General features: G+C 33.1%; 1 protein-coding gene across 2 annotated transcripts in view; it reads left to right on the plus strand.

Annotated features, from left to right (window-relative positions):
• NBEA (neurobeachin) overlaps positions 1 to 20,307 on the plus strand; it is a 672,481-nt gene that overhangs the window by 89,670 nt on the left and 562,504 nt on the right. For both annotated transcript variants that reach the window (XM_055317362.1, XM_055317363.1), the window contains exons 6-8: positions 1,494 to 1,620; positions 10,230 to 10,349; positions 13,013 to 13,159. In XM_055317362.1, coding sequence (XP_055173337.1) covers positions 1,494 to 1,620; positions 10,230 to 10,349; positions 13,013 to 13,159 — 394 coding nt within the window. The remainder of the gene's footprint in view (positions 1 to 1,493; positions 1,621 to 10,229; positions 10,350 to 13,012; positions 13,160 to 20,307) is intronic.

The following is a 20,307-nucleotide window of genomic DNA, read 5'->3' on the forward strand; positions in this document are numbered from 1 at the left end:
TTTGTCTTAGTATGTCAGTCTTATAAATGTGTGTCAAGGCAACATATTAAATAGAATGTGTATATATAGATTTGTATGTTAAAACTATAAAGATACATGTCAATTTATTTTATTTGTGTTTTGCTGTTAATTCTGGCAGTCAGCCTAGTTTTTTTTTTTTTCTCATTATGGTTTGAAACTCAAGGTTTACAAACCTCCTCTGTCCGGTCCACATCATTATAGATTAACTATGGGATTGCTAGTGGACATGTGAGTCCCCGATCCAGGGGAGGAAAAAAACAAACTCCTTCGATTTCTTTACTTTGCCTTTTTATTTCTTTTGTTCTATGATCATAATTAAGATATGATTTAAAAATATTAGTGATAATCACTATGTAAGAAAATGCAATCAAATAAAAAATTAATTATTTGATAGATAACTAACAGAATGGGTTAATAAACCCAATAGTAGGTTGACCTATAGGGACTGAGAGCTTGGTAATTTTAGTTTACCAATAACGCACAGTAATGAGAACATCAAATTTTCAATGATTGCCTTACTATATACTAGGCATTGTGTTTACATGTATTACCTTAATTAATACTTGCAATGTTCTGAAATAAGGCTGTTTGAGGTTGTCTTATCTTCATTACTTATTAATGATATGCTTTGGTGTCTTCAACTGTAAAGTGTGGATAATAATAGTACTTATCACATAAGATTTAATGAGAGAATAATTAAGTGCTTTTGTATATTGGCTCAAAAATGTGAGTGCAAAAAATGTGAGCTATTATTAGCTTGTAAGCTCTATTATAAAAGATCACATAGGGATAGTAATAAGAGGGAGTTCTAAACAAACATCTGAACTTCCAAACAAATGGGTTGAACTTCAGAATGATTTTGGCAGATCATACATTTATTTCAGTAATACTATTATTTTGCCAGAGCATTTACAATTTTTACAATACTGTGCTTAAATTCACAGCTAGGAGGAGTGCTCCATTAGAAGAAAATAACTGTTTCATAGACACATATTTTTTCTTCTTCTAAAACTGTACTCCTTTGTTTGATTACCTACATCATTTATCAAATTTAGCTCTGACTTTTTTCTTTTTAATAATTTGTAAGCTATTTTTAAGGGTATAATAGAATTGGGAATAATTTGTTTTTGAAAACAGCAGTGTAATAGTATAAATGGTTTTTGTGTTTGCTAATTTCAGAGGTCCTTGAAGATTAATGAAATACTTGGTAGTCTTTTATTGGCCATTAATTTGTCTTTGTGTATTTGTGCTATTTTACATTGAAATTTCAAAAGGTTCTGTAGTCTTCTATTTTCTCAAGGTTCTAAACCTTTTATAATATAGTCTTTATTTGGTGCATGTAAGACCCCTTCTACTCTGTGGGGAAATTAGTTTTGTTTTTATAATAATGTTTTATATTATTTATATAACAATTTTTGGATATAGCTTTTTGTATCAGAGGATATTGTACTATTCTTAGTTTTTCTTTACAGTTTTCGTACTAGCAAAGGAGTTGGCTACTCTGCTCACTTTGTTGGCAACTGTTTAATAGTCACATCACTGAAGTCTAAAGGAAAAGGTTTTCAGCACTGTGTGAAATACGATTTTCAACCACGTAAGGTAGGTATATGTTAATATTTCTATTGAGGATGACACAATTCGCCATTCCCACGGTCTTAAAATACACCTATTATGACTTCTGTAATATTCCCTTTTATTAATTTTCTTATGACTCATAATGCTTTTCTCTTTTTCTTCTCTGTATTTTCTTTTTCTTTTTATGTCTAACTTTTCACCTAAAAAGATCAGGCTCTTGACCACTTGCAGTCTCTGTCTGTCTTGCTTGCTCACTCTCTGGGATCTGTTCTGTGGCATTCTTTTTTTTTTTTTTTTAAAGGAGCAGGAATGGATAACTTTATTTGGGAACAAAGACAGTTGCTATGACAGTAGTTTGAGAATCTCAATCCCAAGAGTCACTTCAGGGTTATCTTAGAATGCAAAGCCAGGCTTATAAATGAAGCTGCCTTAAAGAAGAGGGAGCATTTAAGATAGGGTAAAGGAATATAAGAATAAAATAGACTGTAAAATCAGCAGTAGCATAAAGATCATTGGAAGACTCTTAAACAAAACCCACTGTGGCAGTTTGGAGGGGAAAAAAAATATGCTTAAATTTTGGTTCTGTCACTTTTACCCCTAAATCTGTTTCACTTATCCTTGGTATTTGAGCTTTCTTAAAACACAAAACAAACCAAAAAACTCTATCTTAGATTCTACTCCATTAGTAATCGTGGTGGGGATAGGGAAGCTACTGTGTTCTAGGCCTGGGGCTTTTTTAAAAAGTGTTCTGTGGCATTCTTAACAGTGAATACTTATTGAGTAATTTACAAAGTCCCAGACCCTGTTGGTAGGCACTGCAAATATGACAGTGAACAAAACAGATAACATTCTACTTTTATGGAGCTTGTATTTTGGGGGAATTTTTATTCAGTTTCATGATAGTTTTCCACTCTTACTCTTATCTCTGAGCTCTATTATTACATCCTTATCTACCAAAAGGTACTGCCCTGAGAAAGTCTTTCTGGTCCATTCACAGACTATGTAACACTGAATTTACATCTCCAGTCCTATATTCATTATGTTCTTAAGTACCCTGATTTTATCAAGCAGCCTACAGTCTTCATGATAGTGGATACTTGAGTTGGCTTTGTTCTTCCTCCCCTTCTTGATCATGAATGATATCAGTGAAATTTTCCACTTCTGTACTTTGTATCTCTGTAATATATGTCTTTAAAAATTCCCTTACTTCTTAACTTCTTCATATTGTTCTCTCTTTATCCTTGGATACTTTGTCTCTTCCTCTCCCAAACTGTGTTACACAGTAATATCTGATTTATATTCTTCTTGATCATATAATTCCACTGCTCAAACCAGTCATTTGCTTCTCATTAACTACAGAGTAAATTAACATTTTTAGCCTAGTCCTTCATGATTTGGGTTTCACTTTTAGCTTTTTGTTTATATCCTTTATTGTGTCAAAACTGAGCTACTGTACATGTTTCACTTTTTATCTTTTCCTTTTCAAATGTTCAATTTCTGGCATGAAAACATTTACATGTCTCCTCACTTATGACTGTACATCTTCAAATCCTGCCTTATTTTTAGGGTCCATTCCATATAACACCATTTCCATGGAATCTTTCCTTGATTTTCCTTGCTCTCAGATAGAATCTCATAGCATATTATTTCAGTATTTCTTATAGCAATTATTTCTTTTAAATCTTTATCATTCATTTATATGTACATTATTTAGTATCTATTGAGACTAAGCTATGTGTTGGATTCATCTTTTGTATTGCTTCACATACCTGCCATAGAGTTTTGAACTTGGTGGACTGCCAATAATAGATGTTGGATAAATGAATAAAATATGCCTTAACAATCAAAAGAACCCTTTTGTTTCCTGAAGGAGTAGGTTGTATTTATCTGGACAGCTAATTTCTATTGAGCAATTAATTTTCTATTGATATAAAATAAATGAGGTGTTACTGTTGATAAAGTGAGAAAGAAGGCCTGGGCCTTGTAGTCATTGTATCTTTGTAGGGCTATATGCCAGGGACCTTTTCCATGTGGCAGGAGGAAGAAACAGTTACCACAGTAAAGATAGTATGGGTTGTTACTGTGAGATTCACATTTAAAATCAAAAGCTTACCAACCCTTTTTGCTGTTCCAGCACAGTAATGTACACTGCAAAACCAAGTTAAGTTTTGGATTTGTAGAGGATTTGAGCATTATCCATGAGCATTAAGAGAGATCTTTTATGCTTTTTGAGAAAGTGTTTTGCACAAGTTTAATGGAAATAAGAATAGTTAGAATGCCAACTATTGACACATTCTTATATCTTTATTCAGATTCTAAAATTTTGGCATAAATGATACATAATTTTATATGATATGTCATATATAATAATTTACATAGTATATAAATTTGCTATGTGTTTTATAGAAATAAGGCAGTGTCTTTTCAAGTTTCAGCATATTTACGAAACAATACTAAAGAATTTTAACAATTACATTATTAATTTAAAGTTTATTCACAGGGAAACATCTATATGAATTTTATGTTACTTTAACTATATAGTTCTGAAGAATTAGTTTTGAAGAACATTTGCAGAAATTTTGCTTTAATTACAATTCTATCGTGCTTTTCCTCTTCCCCTCAAATTCTCGTTTCCTCCTTTACATCTAACTCCTTTTTTTGCTCATCCTTTTCATTTTCCCTTTCTTTCCTTTTCTCATCTCCTCCTTTTCTTGTTCTTCTTCCCTCTTTCTCTAATCTCATTTGATTTTGATAATAGAACCAGTCTTTAGACTGGACATTCAGATTTCACAGTAGTATATATATGTGTACATGTCATGCACTATGAATTTATAGGTAATTAGCTCTTTCAAAAGGTCAAGTGTTAAGCCTCCAGATTTGGCAATACTTGAGGGAGTTTTAGCTCATTCTATTAGTCTTGAGTCTTGTTTCCTGAGATTTAAAGTTACACTGATTCCTGCTTCTTCAATAATACTGGCAAGGAGGAAGATATTCAACAGTTAATGTTTTGGCTCATGAAATATGCCTTTGTTTAATATCCAGTAGAATATGGATATTCAGAGAACAAGTTGAAATGTGTTTTTAAAAGTTTGCTGTAAAGGTAAAAAATAACAAGAGAAAATGCAGAGCAATGTGCAACTAATTAATTAGAATTATAAAATATAATTCATTATCACCTGGGGTTTTTCTGGAGAGATGTTCCATTATATATTATATATAACATGTATATATATATGTGTGTGTGTGTCTGTGTGCATATATATATAATATAATAGGCCCCATCGTTGTGTTAGAGTAACTAACCATTTGAAAGTCCAGAATTTAAAAAACAAAGGAAGAAGTATAGGAGTTCCTATTTCCACATGTTTAAGGTCAGTTACTCTCCAGGTTCAATAGTCTTTTTTTGGATATATGACAATGAGATTGTCTACCGCCTTTAAGGCACAATCTGCCTTTTCTCTACAGGAATATTTATCTACAGGAACAACCAAAACAGAGATGATGAGCCTAAATATGGCAGAGGGAATGTCATTTCTTTTTCTTTCTTTTTGTTTGTTTTCATATTTGCTTATGATCCATCCCATGTATGTTTTCCTATATATTAAAGAAAACATGATTTAGGATGGGGTGTTCAAATATACATTTAAATATTTTACCTGAGTCTAATAAAAATGTTTGCTTTATGTTTAAGCCATAGTAATAACTATTTTTATTTAAAAATGTCAGTGTAACAATAATGCATTAATATATACCTAGACAATTGCTCAAAGAGCAATGATTCTAAATAAGTTTATACATTAGATTGGAGTTCTTTTTTTCTTGATACAAATCCTAGTTATTTTAATAAAATTCAATTGTTTCTTCTCCAGAAATTCTGATTTATTGGATTTAGGATGACACCCAGGAGAGTCCAAATGTGCCAAATTATTTTGACTTTCAGTGGGAACTTGTTATAGATACAAATTCTTAGAATTATAATTTTCGTGTTAGGAATATATTTTTAACAAATGCTCTAGGTGATTTTTTTTCATTAGACAAGTTTAGATAACAGTGATTTGAAGAGTATACATAAGGAAAATTAGGGTGAAGTTAAGAACCAAATAAAATTGTCACTTATCAGTTTAAAGCAGTTTAACCCATTTGTTGTTCTTTCACTCTTTTTGTCTTTATGCTGTTTCCTTATGAGAGATACATTCTAATTTGTAACCTCTCTATATACATTGATTCTAAGGAGTCTTGATAGGAGCAGGACCAGAGAGTGATGGAGGTTTTGCAAAACCTATAAGGATTCTCATATAATCTTTGAAAACCATAAATATTTTATTTTAGTGTTTGGTTATTCAAAATAAATACATTCTCTTTTCTTTCTTTATATTTCCAGAAGATGCCCTAGCTAAATTGTTATTCTTTAATGTGTTTAGCCTTTCACAAAGAAATGTTTATATTAAAACTTTTTTTTTTTACCTGTACCACTTATCAGATATTTCCTTGTGACAACAACGCATGTCAATTATTAGTATATTACCTAATATGTAGTAAGGACTCAATGTGTGTTAGCTACTATTGATTATTTGTATAAGTATCATGTTATGGGGTGCCTGGGTGGCTCAGTGGTTGACCGTCTGCCTTTGGCTCAGGTCGTGATCCCAGGGTCCTGGGATCGAGTACTGCATTGGGCTACCCTCTTTGCAGGGAGCCTGCTTCTCCCTCTGCCTATATCTCTGACTCTCTCTGTCTCTCATGAATAAATGAATAAAATCTAAAAAAAAATCATGTTATATTTTCCTATGAATTCTTATTACAGGTTTTTTTCTTGTTCCTTTTTTATAGATCTATTTTTGCAGATCTCAGTAGATGTACATAATAGCAATATACACACAGTTTCCAATTTTCCTCCCATTTCTTTTAAAATATAAGTCAAAAATATCAAGTCAAAGGTTGTGCTCTTTTGAATTGAAACGGCACTTGTCTATTATGTAAAGTATAGATTGACGTACCACAACAAGAGATGTACCACAAGAGAACAGAAAGGTTCATTTTCCTGTAACTACTGTGTGACCTTCACTGAGATCAGTTTATTCATTCAACATGCATTCTTTTATTCATTCATCATTTTTATCGGTTATCAGTTTTGATCAAAATCAACCTTATTGTAACTCCACATCTTATTATCTGACTAATCAAGTTACCTACTTATTAACTGTATTAATATTAATTGACCAATATTAACTGTATTAGTGATCTCAGGTTAGTGGTACTACAACCCATTTAAGTGAAAAAATGGAAACCATCTTATATTCCCCTTTTCTATATCATCACTTCTGTTCAGTTCTGTGAATTAGTCCCTATCCCCCTTCTTTTAAATTACTAATGCCTTTGTCTTAATTTAGATTTTATTAGTTTTCTTACCTGAACCTTGGCAGGAGTTTTCAAGTTTATATTTAACCACATTTGCCTAACTATTCTACCTACTCAATACTGCCAGTTATTTCCCTAAACTATGAAGATGATCATTTTACTTTCCTGCTCAGAATTCCTTAGTGATACCATGTTATGCAGAAACAAAGGCCAGTTACTAAAGGTGTCCTACCTGTCTCTTTAAAAGCTGGTCTTTGTTATTGCAGCTTGATCTAAACACTGAGAAAAGTTTTGTCATGCCTCTGTGCTATTATATAAAGTATTAGAATTCTTCTGCCTGGAATAAATGCCCCCACCCCCCTGTTTATGTAACAGTTTGTATTCATCCTTAAAGCTAAGTCTTAAGTTTCATTTTACTCTTTTAGTGATTTTCCTGTTTGCCTTCCTTTCATTTGTCTTTGCTTTTCCCCCCTCTCAAATTAATCATTCCTTCTTTTGCTCCCATATCTGTATTTTAGATATTTTTCATGGTTTTATAATTGTTTTCATATTTGTTTTTCTGGTGAAACCTCCATAAGGTATATTGTTATCTTGGTATGCCCACAATCTGGGGGATACTTGGCATGAAATAGATGCTCAGTAAACTTTTTAAATGAATGATGGACTCTGAGAAATAAATAATGTCAATCTTAGCAGAAAAAATCTCATCAGGAGGAAATAGTGGATAAAAAATAGATATTTAGTTAACTCCGTCTTATTTATATCTGCCAAATATGTATTAGGAACCATGTTCTTCATAGTTTTTATATATTATGTATTATCTGTAATATTCCCAATCACTCCACAAAGTAGGCATTATTATTTCTCCTTTTTTAGACATGAGAGTAGATTCAGAGAGGCCAAATAATTTGCCAGAAACCATAGAGCTTATAACCTGGGAACTCAGTTTATATCTGTATGAATTTAAAGTTTGTACTGTCCAGCCTAGCACACTATAAATTTTCTGGTATACAGGAGAAAGAACTCAATAAATATTTGTTAAATAAATAAGAACTCATATTAGGTATGTCAGTAACTATAATAATGTATCTAATATTACTTAAACTTGTCTTTGGATAGCGGGAAATCCTCTTCTATTTATAGACATTTATTTATGTGTATTCTATTTTGAAATTTAAAATTTCTTAAAAATTTACTCCAAAATATGAAGATTGTATTTCCTGTGTTATCTAGATGGCATTCTGGTAGAAAATTTTCAAAATCAGTGAGGGTAATATAGGTGAATTTGAAATCTTATGCATGCAAATAAACCATAAGATTTTTCTTTTTTTTTTAAAGATTTTATTTATTTATTCATGAAAGACAGAGAGAGAGAGAGAGAGAGAGAGAGAGGCAGAGACACAGGCAGAGGGAGTAGTAGGCACCATGTAGGGAGCCCGACGTGGGAGTGGATCCCGGGTCTCCAGGATCACACCCTGGACTGAAGGCAGTGCTAAAGTAAACTAAACCGCTGAGCCACCCGGGCTGCCTTAGATTTTTCTTAAATTTATTTGAAGCACCATTTTTATGGCTTCTTCTTGAGAATTTTGTAGTATTTAGAAATAGTTGTTAAATGACTGACTTTAAAGATTTTCTTCTGCTTTTAATCAGGACAAACATACAAATTGTCCTGATCAAGTGGAAGATTCAGTTTGCAATAATGAAAGATAATCTAAAATGAAACATTTAAAATAACTTGTGTTTTAGGGATTACATAGTTTTTACCTGACGTTTTATTTTTTTACTTGAGGAACAGTGTTTATGTTATTGTCTTCCATGAGTTGTTCAGTGCACTATTTTTCTTTTCTTTCTTTTCTTTTCTTTTCTTTTCTTTCTTTTCTTTTCTTTTCTTTTCTTTTCTTTTCTTTTCTTTTCTTTTCTTTCTTCTCTTCTCTTCTCTTCTCTTCTCTTCTCTTCTCTTCTCTTCTCTTCTCTTCTTTTCTTTTCTTTTCTTTCTTTCTTTTCTAAGATTTTATTCATTTATGCATGAGAGAGAGGGCACAGAGACACCCGGCAGAGGGAGAAGCAGGCTCCACTCCATGCAGGGAGCCTGAAATGGGACTCGATCCTGGGTCCCCAGGATCCCACCCTGGGCTGAAGGCAGTGCTAAACCGCTGAACCACCAGGGCTGCCCATATTTTTATTTTCTAAATAACATTAATAAAATTGAATTTTGTTCAGTGTTTTTCAGACACTTTAAATAACTGATATTTTAGTGGCTGAGAATTATTACAGCTTTATGTTTTTCAAAATATGCTAGATGGAATGATTGAATAGTGCTTAAGTAATTTGGGAAACAAAATTTGCATTACATATTTTTATTTTTTTTGGGGGGGGGAAACTAAGTCTAATTTTCCCTCCTTAATCCCTGAAGGCATACTTGTTCAAGTATCTGTAAATTATTTGCATTTTTTTAAATTTTAGAAAAATATTTCTGTATTCTCAGCCTTAGGTTATTAACTTTCAAAAGGGTAAGAGTTTAAGTAATTCTGTATCAAAATATACACTTAAAATGCTTTTGGTTGACCCTAGTAACTATAAAGATAGAACTTAATATAAACTCATTCCTTGATTCTTAATGTATATTCACACATTAGTAAGTTTAAATATGTAATTATTCTTGTACCTAATAAATCTAAATTGTGGAATTGAAATCACTTAAATTTTATTATAAATGTTAGTTAAAATGTTGTTTCTTTGGTAGGTATTTCCTGAGCATGCAATCCAAAGTAGAATCCTAGGTTATTCTTCCTCAGTTTACACTGTTTTTTTTTTTTTTCCCCTCAGAGTAATCTTGGTTATTCATCATCTTATATTTTTTTACTTGTCTAATCTGTGTCTTTTTCATTACATCATGAATTTCAGGATAGCCGGATCTATGTGCTCTGTCTGGTCAAACTTGAGTATTTGTGGTGCCTGGCAGGATATACATGTTGTTAAATGAATGAGCACAAATATAATTGTATTTCCATAATATTTAGATCTTAGTATAGTGGAAGGAATAGCATTCCTGAGTTCAGAGTGTTCTAGGTCTGTCTCCATCACAGATTTAATCTTTATGAATAAATTCTTTCATCTGCAAAATGAGAAATAAGAGGTGCAACTTGAAATGGTAATGTGTAATTGTTAATTCTTTCAAGCATTTCTTGTAGTGTGCTATGAATGTTATGATTGCTTTTTAGACCATAACTAAACATGACATATTAAGATCTTTAAATCTTTTTTTTTTATTTAAGTGGTACATGATCAGCATTGTCCACATTTATAATCGGTGGAGGAACAGTGAAATTCGGTGTTATGTTAATGGACAGCTGGTATCCTATGGTGATATGGCTTGGCATGTTAACACAAATGATGTAAGTTTTTTCTTTAACCTGTGCTTTAATGTATTTAAATATGTAATCTATCATTGTTCATAACATGAATTTTGTAATAGAATTGTTTTGTAGAAAATAGTTGTACTTTGAAAGTTTTTTTTCTGTTAAGTGAATTTTTAGGTCTCGTTTAATATAATTAAGTTGCTAAAATAGTGATACAAAGAAGGAAAATTGCTCAAATAAATTATTAAGGATTAGATCAAAACATCCATGCAGTATTCTATTCTTTCCAGAATTTCAAGCAGTAAAAACTGTGTCTTGCATCTTATCTAGATGTGAAAGGAAGACTTTAAACAATGTGAATAAGTATAACATGTAGTCATTGTTATTTACTAGATAAGTAGTGATAAATGCTGTGGAAAAGAAATTTAGTAGAAATAGTATAGAGGCTATAGGTGTAGGGAAGGGGAAGCTATATGGTATAGAAATGATCTTAGAAGAGTTGAGGGAAAAAGTCATGTGGATATTTGGGAGAAATATCCCATTTGCTGGAAGCAGTGAGTGCGAAGCCTATGAAGTGAACTGAAAAGTTAATTAAACAAAAAAGCAGCCAGGAATGGACAGAATAATGTTAAGAGATAAGGTTAGGCAGATAGTAGGTGGTGAAATCATGCAGAGTCTCATGTGTTAACATAATACCTGGGCTTTTCTATCTTACTCAGCATAAAAACTTTGGAAAGTTTTGAGCAGACAGGTGATATGATACTGATTCATATTTTAAAAATATCAGGCTGTAGAATTGAGAATATTTTGAAGGAAAAAAATAACAGAAGCAAGGAGATCAATTAAATGACTTATTGTGATAATAACAAACACAATATTAGTTTTGACTGTCCTGTTAGTAGTAAGAGAGGTTACACAGTTGAATTCTGGATAGAAAATATCTAGAGTTAAAACCTCAAGATCTCTGTTCTGGACTTTCCCTTGTCATTATCCTGGCCTGTCAGACCCAGAGTAAAAGATATTTTCTAATGCCAAAATATTTCCAAACCAATAATAGAAAACTATTCCAGGGTACCTGGTTTTATAAAAACTTGCCTCTTTTAAACAAAATTCACATCTCAGTATTGTCCATATCTCTCCAGACTATAATTTACTCAAGAGCAGGATCTCTTCTTGTTCTCTCTGGTATTCTTCTAAATAGTACTGTGTACAAAGTCCGTAGCTTTTTCCCTGAGTCATGAGTTGGAAGAATATACCCTGCAGACCATGTCTGAACCTTGATCTGTTTTTGCATGACCTGAGAGCTAAGAATCTTGGTTTCTTCATTTTAAAGTTTCTTCTTTTTTTAAAGATTTTTTTTAAAGGATCATTTTTTTAAACATCCAGACAAACAAACAAAATAGAAGATTATATGACAGAAACCACATGTAGCTTGCAAAGATGAAATTCTGCTTCATGTCTACCTTCCAAAGAGGATTTTTATTATATAGTGGAAGAAACCTAAGAGACTTTGTTGACTGTCACTAACTCTACAGTTTTATATAGATACCATTTTATATAAATATATATATATATTTAAAGATTTTATTTATTCATGAGAGACAGACAGAGAGAGAGAGAGGCAGAGACACAGGCAGAGGGAGAAGCAGGCTCCATGGAGGGAGCCCAATGTGGGACTTGTTCCCGGGTCTCCAGGATCACACCTTGGGCTGAAGCGGCACTAATCTGCTGGGCCACTGAGGCTGCCCTACAGTTATATTTAAAAAGAAGGAAGAGAATAAAGAAAGAAGACTTATTTTTGAATTATTTGCAATAGTACACCAAAAAATAGAGAGGCATGGGCAATAACACATATATACACATACGTTATGCAGTAAATTCTAAAGGCTCTTATAGTTTTAATTACAGATTGGGTATTTGACAAGGAGTTTCTGTCTTTGTAATTCATTCACAAATATTTTGTTATTCTCTTGAGGCACCAAAGGAATTCCATACGTATTTAATGTCTTGATGATCAGTACTAAGGTGTGGAATAACTTATAAGGATGAGGGAGGGAAACTGGAGCCTACCATTAGGGGAGATTTTAAGAAGTAGAGATGAGAAAGGGCTTGTTAAATATGGCTTCTTAGGTCTTGAAGTCTCCAGATGGAGAGCACTGTACCGTTTGCTTTAGGTTGCAGACTTTAGTGATTTGTTTATTTGGTTCTGCATAATGCCTACTCATGGAAGAGAGGGAATTGGTTTTCATTCTGTCCTTGACTTAGTGTGGAGAAATTAGATAGTTTCAGAAATTAGGCCTATGTGTTTATGGTTAAAAATTGGAATAGTCGTTCTCTGATCCATATGAATCTCTATATAGACAGTTATTAAATCATTAGAATTTCAAATTAGTTTTACTTTTATAAATAGAATTATAAGCCCTTTTGTCTTTAAGTATGACATTTGGAAAGTGGTTAAATGATTATTGAATAATTGGTTATTTTTGCTTTTCCATAGATACAAAATATTTAACTGATTAACTTTTTCTAAAAATCTATAGCTGGCCTTTTTATTATTTAAATACTCCATAAAGTCATAAGTGATGCTTTCTTCTATCATTATTGTTATACTGTAAGGTCTTCATGTCAGTGAAGGCAAGTATCCTTAAATATTTTGTCATTACAAAATAATACATTTTTTTATGACTTTTTAAAAATAGAGCTATGACAAGTGCTTTCTCGGATCTTCAGAAACTGCTGATGCAAATAGGGTATTCTGTGGTCAACTTGGTGCCGTGTATGTATTCAGTGAAGCACTCAACCCTGCACAGATATTTGCAATTCATCAGTTAGGACCTGGATATAAGGTAATAAAACTATTATAATTCTGGAAAGTTTTATATGGATTTTATGTGACATATGATACAATATAATATATAGGGATAATCTTTCTTCAGTGTGGTTTAAAAGTTGTCTCTATTTTTTGGAGCTCAGTTGTTCTTACACATTTCATTTTGTTTCAAAGGTGCTTTTTTTCTTTTTAATATTTTCCATTCACAAACTTTGAAAATTCTTTAGAATATTTCCTAATTAACATTAGGTTTTTTTTTTTTTTGAGTCATGGCTTTTGTTGACATTCTGAAATAATAAATTTTATGAAACCATATTGCTTAATGTGGTATTTGAAATCTCAGATTTTGAAATACATAATGAACAAATGAAATGACCATTACTGTTCAAATTAGAAATAGTTTGGAAAGAATAAAGGTTTAAAAGGAAAATAGTATAAAATTACATGTGGCTGAAATTAGTTTTAGTTTTTACTTTTTTGCTTGTCCTTTACAATAGATAAGAAAGGTAGTACAATACTGACCATATGAATTTTGCAAAATCAAGTATTTAATATGATTTATCATATTCTTCCTGTTTTTTTAACTTTCAAAATGAAGACTTATTAAGGCAAAATACTGTATTCACATATATGAAAGAGTTTTTAATATGCAGTATATCTGGCTAGGGAAATATATGAGTATTATTTAAATCACATAAGGAGCTGTGACATCCCAAACTCTTTGGAGCTGAGAGAATTATGCAGTGTAAGTCAAAGTATTTTTAATTTTGAAGAAGTTCATATCTTCCATTGAACAGCTATTTTTTTTAAAAAAACTTAGTGTTTAAATAATCAGTGCGAAGATTATATTATGAAAAAGGTGTACTAAAATATTTCTGTCCCTAGTGATTTTAAATCACAATGATATTAAATGACAATAATGCTGTCATTTTTATGTCAAGGTGAAAATACTTGCTTACCATCTTTTGTCCCTAACACTTTATTTTATCATTGCTAGAAATGAATTTGTGCTTATACAGCATTTTTTCTTTCATGAGTCCTTTTGTTGGGTTTGGGTTCTAGTTCTGCCATGTGTTAGCTTTGTGTGGGAATATTTCTGTAATTAGATTTTTGGATTCTGCCTCCTTTTATATTTCTTCAGCTTGGCCTAAAATATTTGAAGTGGCTTTCTTCAAGCACTGCCAGAATGTTATTAAGTGAATCAAAATCAGTGATCCACAATTAAGATAGAAAATTAAAAAAACCCCACAGATATGCAAAGTGTAAATCCAATATGATTGCTATAGTGAAATTTTAGAATTGATGGCAGCTTCCTGGCAGGAAAAAGGAAAAGGACTAAATATAAACAGGTTATGTAATTCTCCTATTTGGAAAGGAGCAAACATTGTCTTGAGCCACTTTGCAAACTTAGTGACTTGTCATATAGCTCTTTCTCATCCATAGTCTTTCATAACAAAAGTGAAAATGAGTAGTAACCCTGTGTCACCATATTCTATATGCAGATACTCATGTGATACAGAATGTATTCCTATCATAGACAATAGAATACCTCTATCAAAGTCGGAACTTTTAAAAGAAAATACCTCTAAATTTTAGGCATTTCACGAAAAAAATATTAAGTTTTGAAAGTTCCCAGCCTGTGAGGATAGCCATTGAGCCCTTGTTTTTTTTTTTTTTTTTTGTTTTTTTTTTGTTTTTTTTTTTTTTATGGCTGATTTATTTATTTTAGTGGAGGCGAGAGACAGAAAGAGAGCAAGAGAGGAAGAGAAAGTATGGGAGAGGGGCAAAGGGAGACAGAGTCCTAAGCTGAGTTCTTGCTTAGTGTGGAGTCTGTGGGGCTTATGAGCCTGAGATCACAACCTGAACCAAAACCAAGAGTTGTATGCTCAGCCAACTGTGCCACCCAGGTGCCTCCTGAGCCCTTTGTTGTTAATGAAAATTGACTGTAAATCTGTGAGTGTATATGTATTTTCTCAATTTGTAAGTATTAATAGTAGAAATGCTATTAGGAAATGCATCTGTAAAATTTTTTGACATTGAAGTTGTTTTCTAGAAATTCAGAGAATGAAGAGAAAGAAGAAAGGATGCAAATAAAGATCAGATTGTGTTATGACAAGGAAAAAAGCTGAAGTGGTTCACATATAATAGTCTCAATTTTCTTGGGTAAAGTAGGAAGTAAAGTCACTTTCTTATGAGTTGAAGGGGTAGCGAGTTACAGTGGAATTTTTATAATGTTTTGGATGTAATAGTTGCCATTTAGCTTAAATTACAAATCTAGAATTGTTAAATATTATATAATAACATATTTATATTCATAGATGCATTTTTAAAAATATTTATTCATGAGAGACACAGAGAGAGGAGAGAGACAGAGACAGAGACAGAGGACAGAGACACAGGCAGAGAGAGAAGCAGGCTCCATGCAGGGAGCCTGACATGGGACTTAATCCCAGGTCTCCAGGATCAGGCCCTGGGCTGAAGGTGGCGCTAAACCGCTGAGCCACCCGGCTGCCCTTGTTGATGCATGTTATATGGAACTTCCAATAAGTAGAGTGGTCAGATGGTATTCTCTGTGATTCTGGGCTTAATGTAGATGGCATGTCAACATCTGGGCCCTGAAATAAATTAATTCCCCCCAAAATAATGTCCTCAAACTATATATACTATGCAGCCTATTCTGTGTAATTATGATTTGTTGAAATAGAATTAGAATATTAGGTATTTTTCTCTGAAATGTCTGGTTTTGAGCAATATGGCTTGTCAGTGAATATTTTGTACTAGGCTCTTTTAGGTAAACTGTAAATAAAGGAGTATATTACTAATCAATTAAATCATTAGATTTGGAAGTAATTGGTAAAACACGGAATTTCTCACTGTAACTTTGTCTAGTATAGAAAAATTTACTGTGAGGTTAGTGTATTGAAGAGCTGCATTTGATGGGGTAATTCAGTGTCTACAAGATTGTAAAAAGTCTTATATATAGTGGTTTTTTGATATAAGCTTGCAAAACAGATTTTAAAGTTTTGATATTTTTTAATTGTTATTGGACATTTCCTAACCCTTTGTGGCAAGCAATTCATCTCCATTGCTAAATATTTCAATATTAAGCTTTGTGTTTTGTCTTCCATTCAAGAAAACAATAACATAATGATTCTGTATCAGTATTATATTATGATAAAGGCCTAACTGATACAGAGAAAATGTATAGAACAATCTCCAAAATTAAAAATCACTTTGGAGGGCTTCTGATTCTTGCTTGGATAGGCAAACCTAAGAGAGTGATATTCCCACAGTAACCACTTAAAACTCTGCACATAATACAGAAAACAGGTATGTGAGGGCTTTAAGAGTGAATAATTGTAGTCAGGTTTTAGAGAGGTATCAAAACATGAAACAAGTGGTCAGCATGGATTGAGTTCCCCATTTTTCACTCTGGCCATAAAAATTAAGATAAAAAACACTTGGCCAGTCAACACCATGGAGATTAATGGGCAGCCGTGGATAAGAGACAGCAAGGAAAGAATCTGAATCTGTATTTTAAAAAAAAACTCCGCTTGAATCTGCCAACCCCTGAAACCATGATCATGGAAAACTGATAATAGATTGTAAATACGGGTTCAAGAACTGAACTGAGATCCAAGACACCACACATAGGAGGTATGACAGTCTGTAATGTATCTAAACAGGAAAATGACCCCATGAAACAAAAACATAAATACTTTTCAGAAAAATATGGTCTCTACAGAATAATTTTCACTATGTCCAGCATAGAATCCAAAATTGCTCATCCTTTGAAAAGCCAGGAAAATGTGACGTATTCTCAAGAAAAGTGAAAATCAACACACAGCAACTTCAGGACAAACCAGAATCATTGAATTATCACATGAGGACTTCTTGGGAGCTATTATAACTAGTGAGGTTAAAAATATTGTTTGTAACGAGCTGAAGGTTAGGAATTATCAGCCACAAACATTTTTTTAAATGGAAATTATAGAACTGGTGACTGTATCTGCTTTAAAAAAAATCCACTGTATGTGTTTATTATTAGCAAAATTGATAGGATAGAGAAATAAATAAACTTGGATATATACTGACAGAACCATTAGAAAAGAGAGAAAAGATTAGAAGGGAAAGAAGAAAATGATAGAGATGTATGGGGTGGTTTTGAAATCTAATATGCAACATATAAGAGAAAAGGCTAGAACAAATATATGAAGAAATAATGGTAGAAAACTTCCCAAATTTCATTTAAAACAAAACAAAACAAACTCACATTTACAGATTGAAGGAACTATGTAAACTCAGAGGAAAATAAAGTCAGGGAAACCATAAAATCCATTCCTTTCTTGGGGAGAACGAGGATGTACATTATTATGGGAGGGGAGAGACAATAAAAAAGTAGATAGTGTGCTAGATGGTGGTAGTGCTATGGGAAAAATAAAGCATATAAAAAGAGGGAAAATGGTGGGCTACAGTTAGAGTGATAGCAGAGATTGCACTAAAGACTTCAAGTAGGTGAAGTTGATGCCAGCCTGGTGGGTTTTGGGGGATGAGCTTTCAGGACACATGAGAGAGCAAGTATAAAGGCCACTTAGTAGGATCTTACTTGAAAGATTAATGAATAGTCATTGTGTTTCTGTGAGTAGGATAGAGGGAGTTTAGATAAAGCTGATAGCAGTAGAAAGTAATGAAATTTGGTTGGATTTTTGATAAGGCATACCTAAAATAATACTCTTAAGAGGTCATCTTTTGGTTATATTTTGGAGGTAAAGCCAGTAGGATTTTTTGTCCCTATGGATGTGGACTAAAAGTGCAAGAGAAGATTCAAAGGTGATCCAGTGAACAACTGTATTGATGGGCTTTTTATTTAGAAATAGAAAAGATTTGGAAATAACTAAATTTTGGGGAGGAAGGTTAAGTGTTTGCTTTTGGACATTTGATGTTTGAGATGCTGATTAGACATCTAAATGGAGAAGCGATAAAGCCATGGAGTCTAGGGGAGAAGTCTGGGCTGGAGATGGAAATTTAGCATTGGTAGAATATAGACAGGATTTAAAGCTGTGAGACTGGTTTTAGATAACAATGAAGTGAGTTCAGAGATAAAAGATGACTGAGTAATGAGTCCTTGGAAAAGCCAATATTTGCAGGTTGTGGAGATGAAAAGAACCCAGCAAGGGAAAAATTAGAAAAAGAGCAAGGGGTAAGAGGAGAGTATGGTATCCTGTACATTTTTAAAGGAAGAGGAGGTGATTAAATGTCAAATGCTGCTAAGAGGTTGAGTAGATTCAGGACTAAGAAATGGCTAATGGACTTAACAGCATGGAGATCATGGGTAATCGTGATCATCACACTTTACAATTAGTTAAAATGGGGAAAAATCTTTCATTTAATGAAAATAGTATTTTTTCAGAATCGAAAGAGAAACATTAATTTATGTTTGAAAGTGTAGTTGTTTAGTTTTGCTTGTATCATTCTAGTACATTGCATACCAAGACTTTATCTCTGCCTTTGTAATATTTCATAATTCCCTTTCCATCATTTTGTCCTTTTGAAGAACTGTTTATATGTAATTGTTTTTTTTTTCTGGTTTCCTGATTATTTGCTTTTACTGTTATGTATTTATTTATGTTTCAGTATGTTTATAAATAAAAATTTTAAGGACGAAAAACCTCTGAGTAGTATGTATTTATGTGCATATGAATATAGTTATGTGAACTTTCTCTGCAAAATAGTGAAGCTTTATTTTTAAACTGTCACACTTAAAAATTTTTTTTTATTTGAGAGAGAGAGTGAGCAAGCACAACCATTAGCAGGACGAGGGACAGAGGGAGAAGCAAACTCCTCACTGAGCAGGGGACCTTATATAAGGCTTGATCCCAGGACTCTGGGATCTTCAACCTGAGTTGAAGGCAGATGCTTAATTAAATGACTGAGCTACCCAGATGCCCCTAAACTGTCATACTTTGAGTGATTTTTCATTTAAGTCCTTTGGATGACATGAACATACTCCAAGTATGCTACTATTTTTCTAGTTAGTTGCAGTTCTTTTGCAATTGCTTTTAAAGGGTCAATTTTTAAGTGACACAAGAAAACAGTTCTTCTTACTTTAGAGCTGTTATATTTTTGATAATTAATGGTTTTGTGACACCTATTAATTCATATGGCTTTAGGTTGTTTTTCTTTCTACAAAAATTAAATCCATCCCTTGAGGATGATGGTTTGTCTTCAAAAACATAATTTAAAATGCTATAGAGTTCGATTGATAATGAAAGTGGAGAGCTGATCCCAGAGAGCCTCAAGTAGCTCTCATGTCCACCTTCTCATGCTTACCAGGAACCACAGCTGCTGTTGCTTGTCCCATTCACCATCATTGCAACCTTTAGCAGTGAAGCCAAGACCTAGCCTTGCCACGAGCAGCAGCCAGGGTGGCCTCATATTGGCAGTGCGTGAAGGTCAAGTTCATCACAAGGAATATTTTGGGAATGGTAAAATGGTTCAGTGTAAGAAACATATGGTTTAATCAAAAGAAATGACACTAAGGAATATGCATTTGTACGTCAAGCTACCATAAAGAATAACCCCAGGAAGTACCTTTGCAGTGTAGAAGATGGAGAGGCTATTGAGTTTGTTATCAAAGGACAGAAAGGGTGCAGAGGCAGCAAATGTTGAGATTTCCAGTGCAAGCAGCACATGTGCAGCAGAAGATTGTGTAACCTGTTAAATTATTGATACTATCCACATGGCAAGAATCCTCTATGAAATTACCAGTAGAATTTCCAGAATAGTGAAAATGGGGAAAAGAATGCAGGATAGCCAAGAGCTCCTGAAGGGCAGGCCCTAACACAGGCTGCAGTGCCCACTTTACTACATGTGGAGACCCTATGGATGTTGACTGCAGTATTCTCACCTTCCTGTGTGGGGAGAAGTGATGGAAGGTGCTGATAGCCAGGGTGCAGGAGAGCAAGTAGACCAGTGAGACAGAATATGCTTTTGGGTTATAAATGACCATTTCACAGGGGCCCTCCTTGCCAAGGACATCCTAAACAGGATGTGAAAAGAAGTAAGGAAAATCAAGGAGATGAGACCCAAAGTCAGGAGCCACCTCTACAGCGTACTGCTGCAACTTCAATTGCTACAGCCTAGAAGGCCAGAAAACCGTAAGAA

This window comes from Nyctereutes procyonoides, unplaced genomic scaffold (genome assembly GCF_905146905.1).
Source record: "Nyctereutes procyonoides isolate TBG_1078 unplaced genomic scaffold, NYPRO_anot_genome, whole genome shotgun sequence".
Taxonomy (NCBI): Eukaryota; Metazoa; Chordata; class Mammalia; order Carnivora; family Canidae; genus Nyctereutes; species Nyctereutes procyonoides.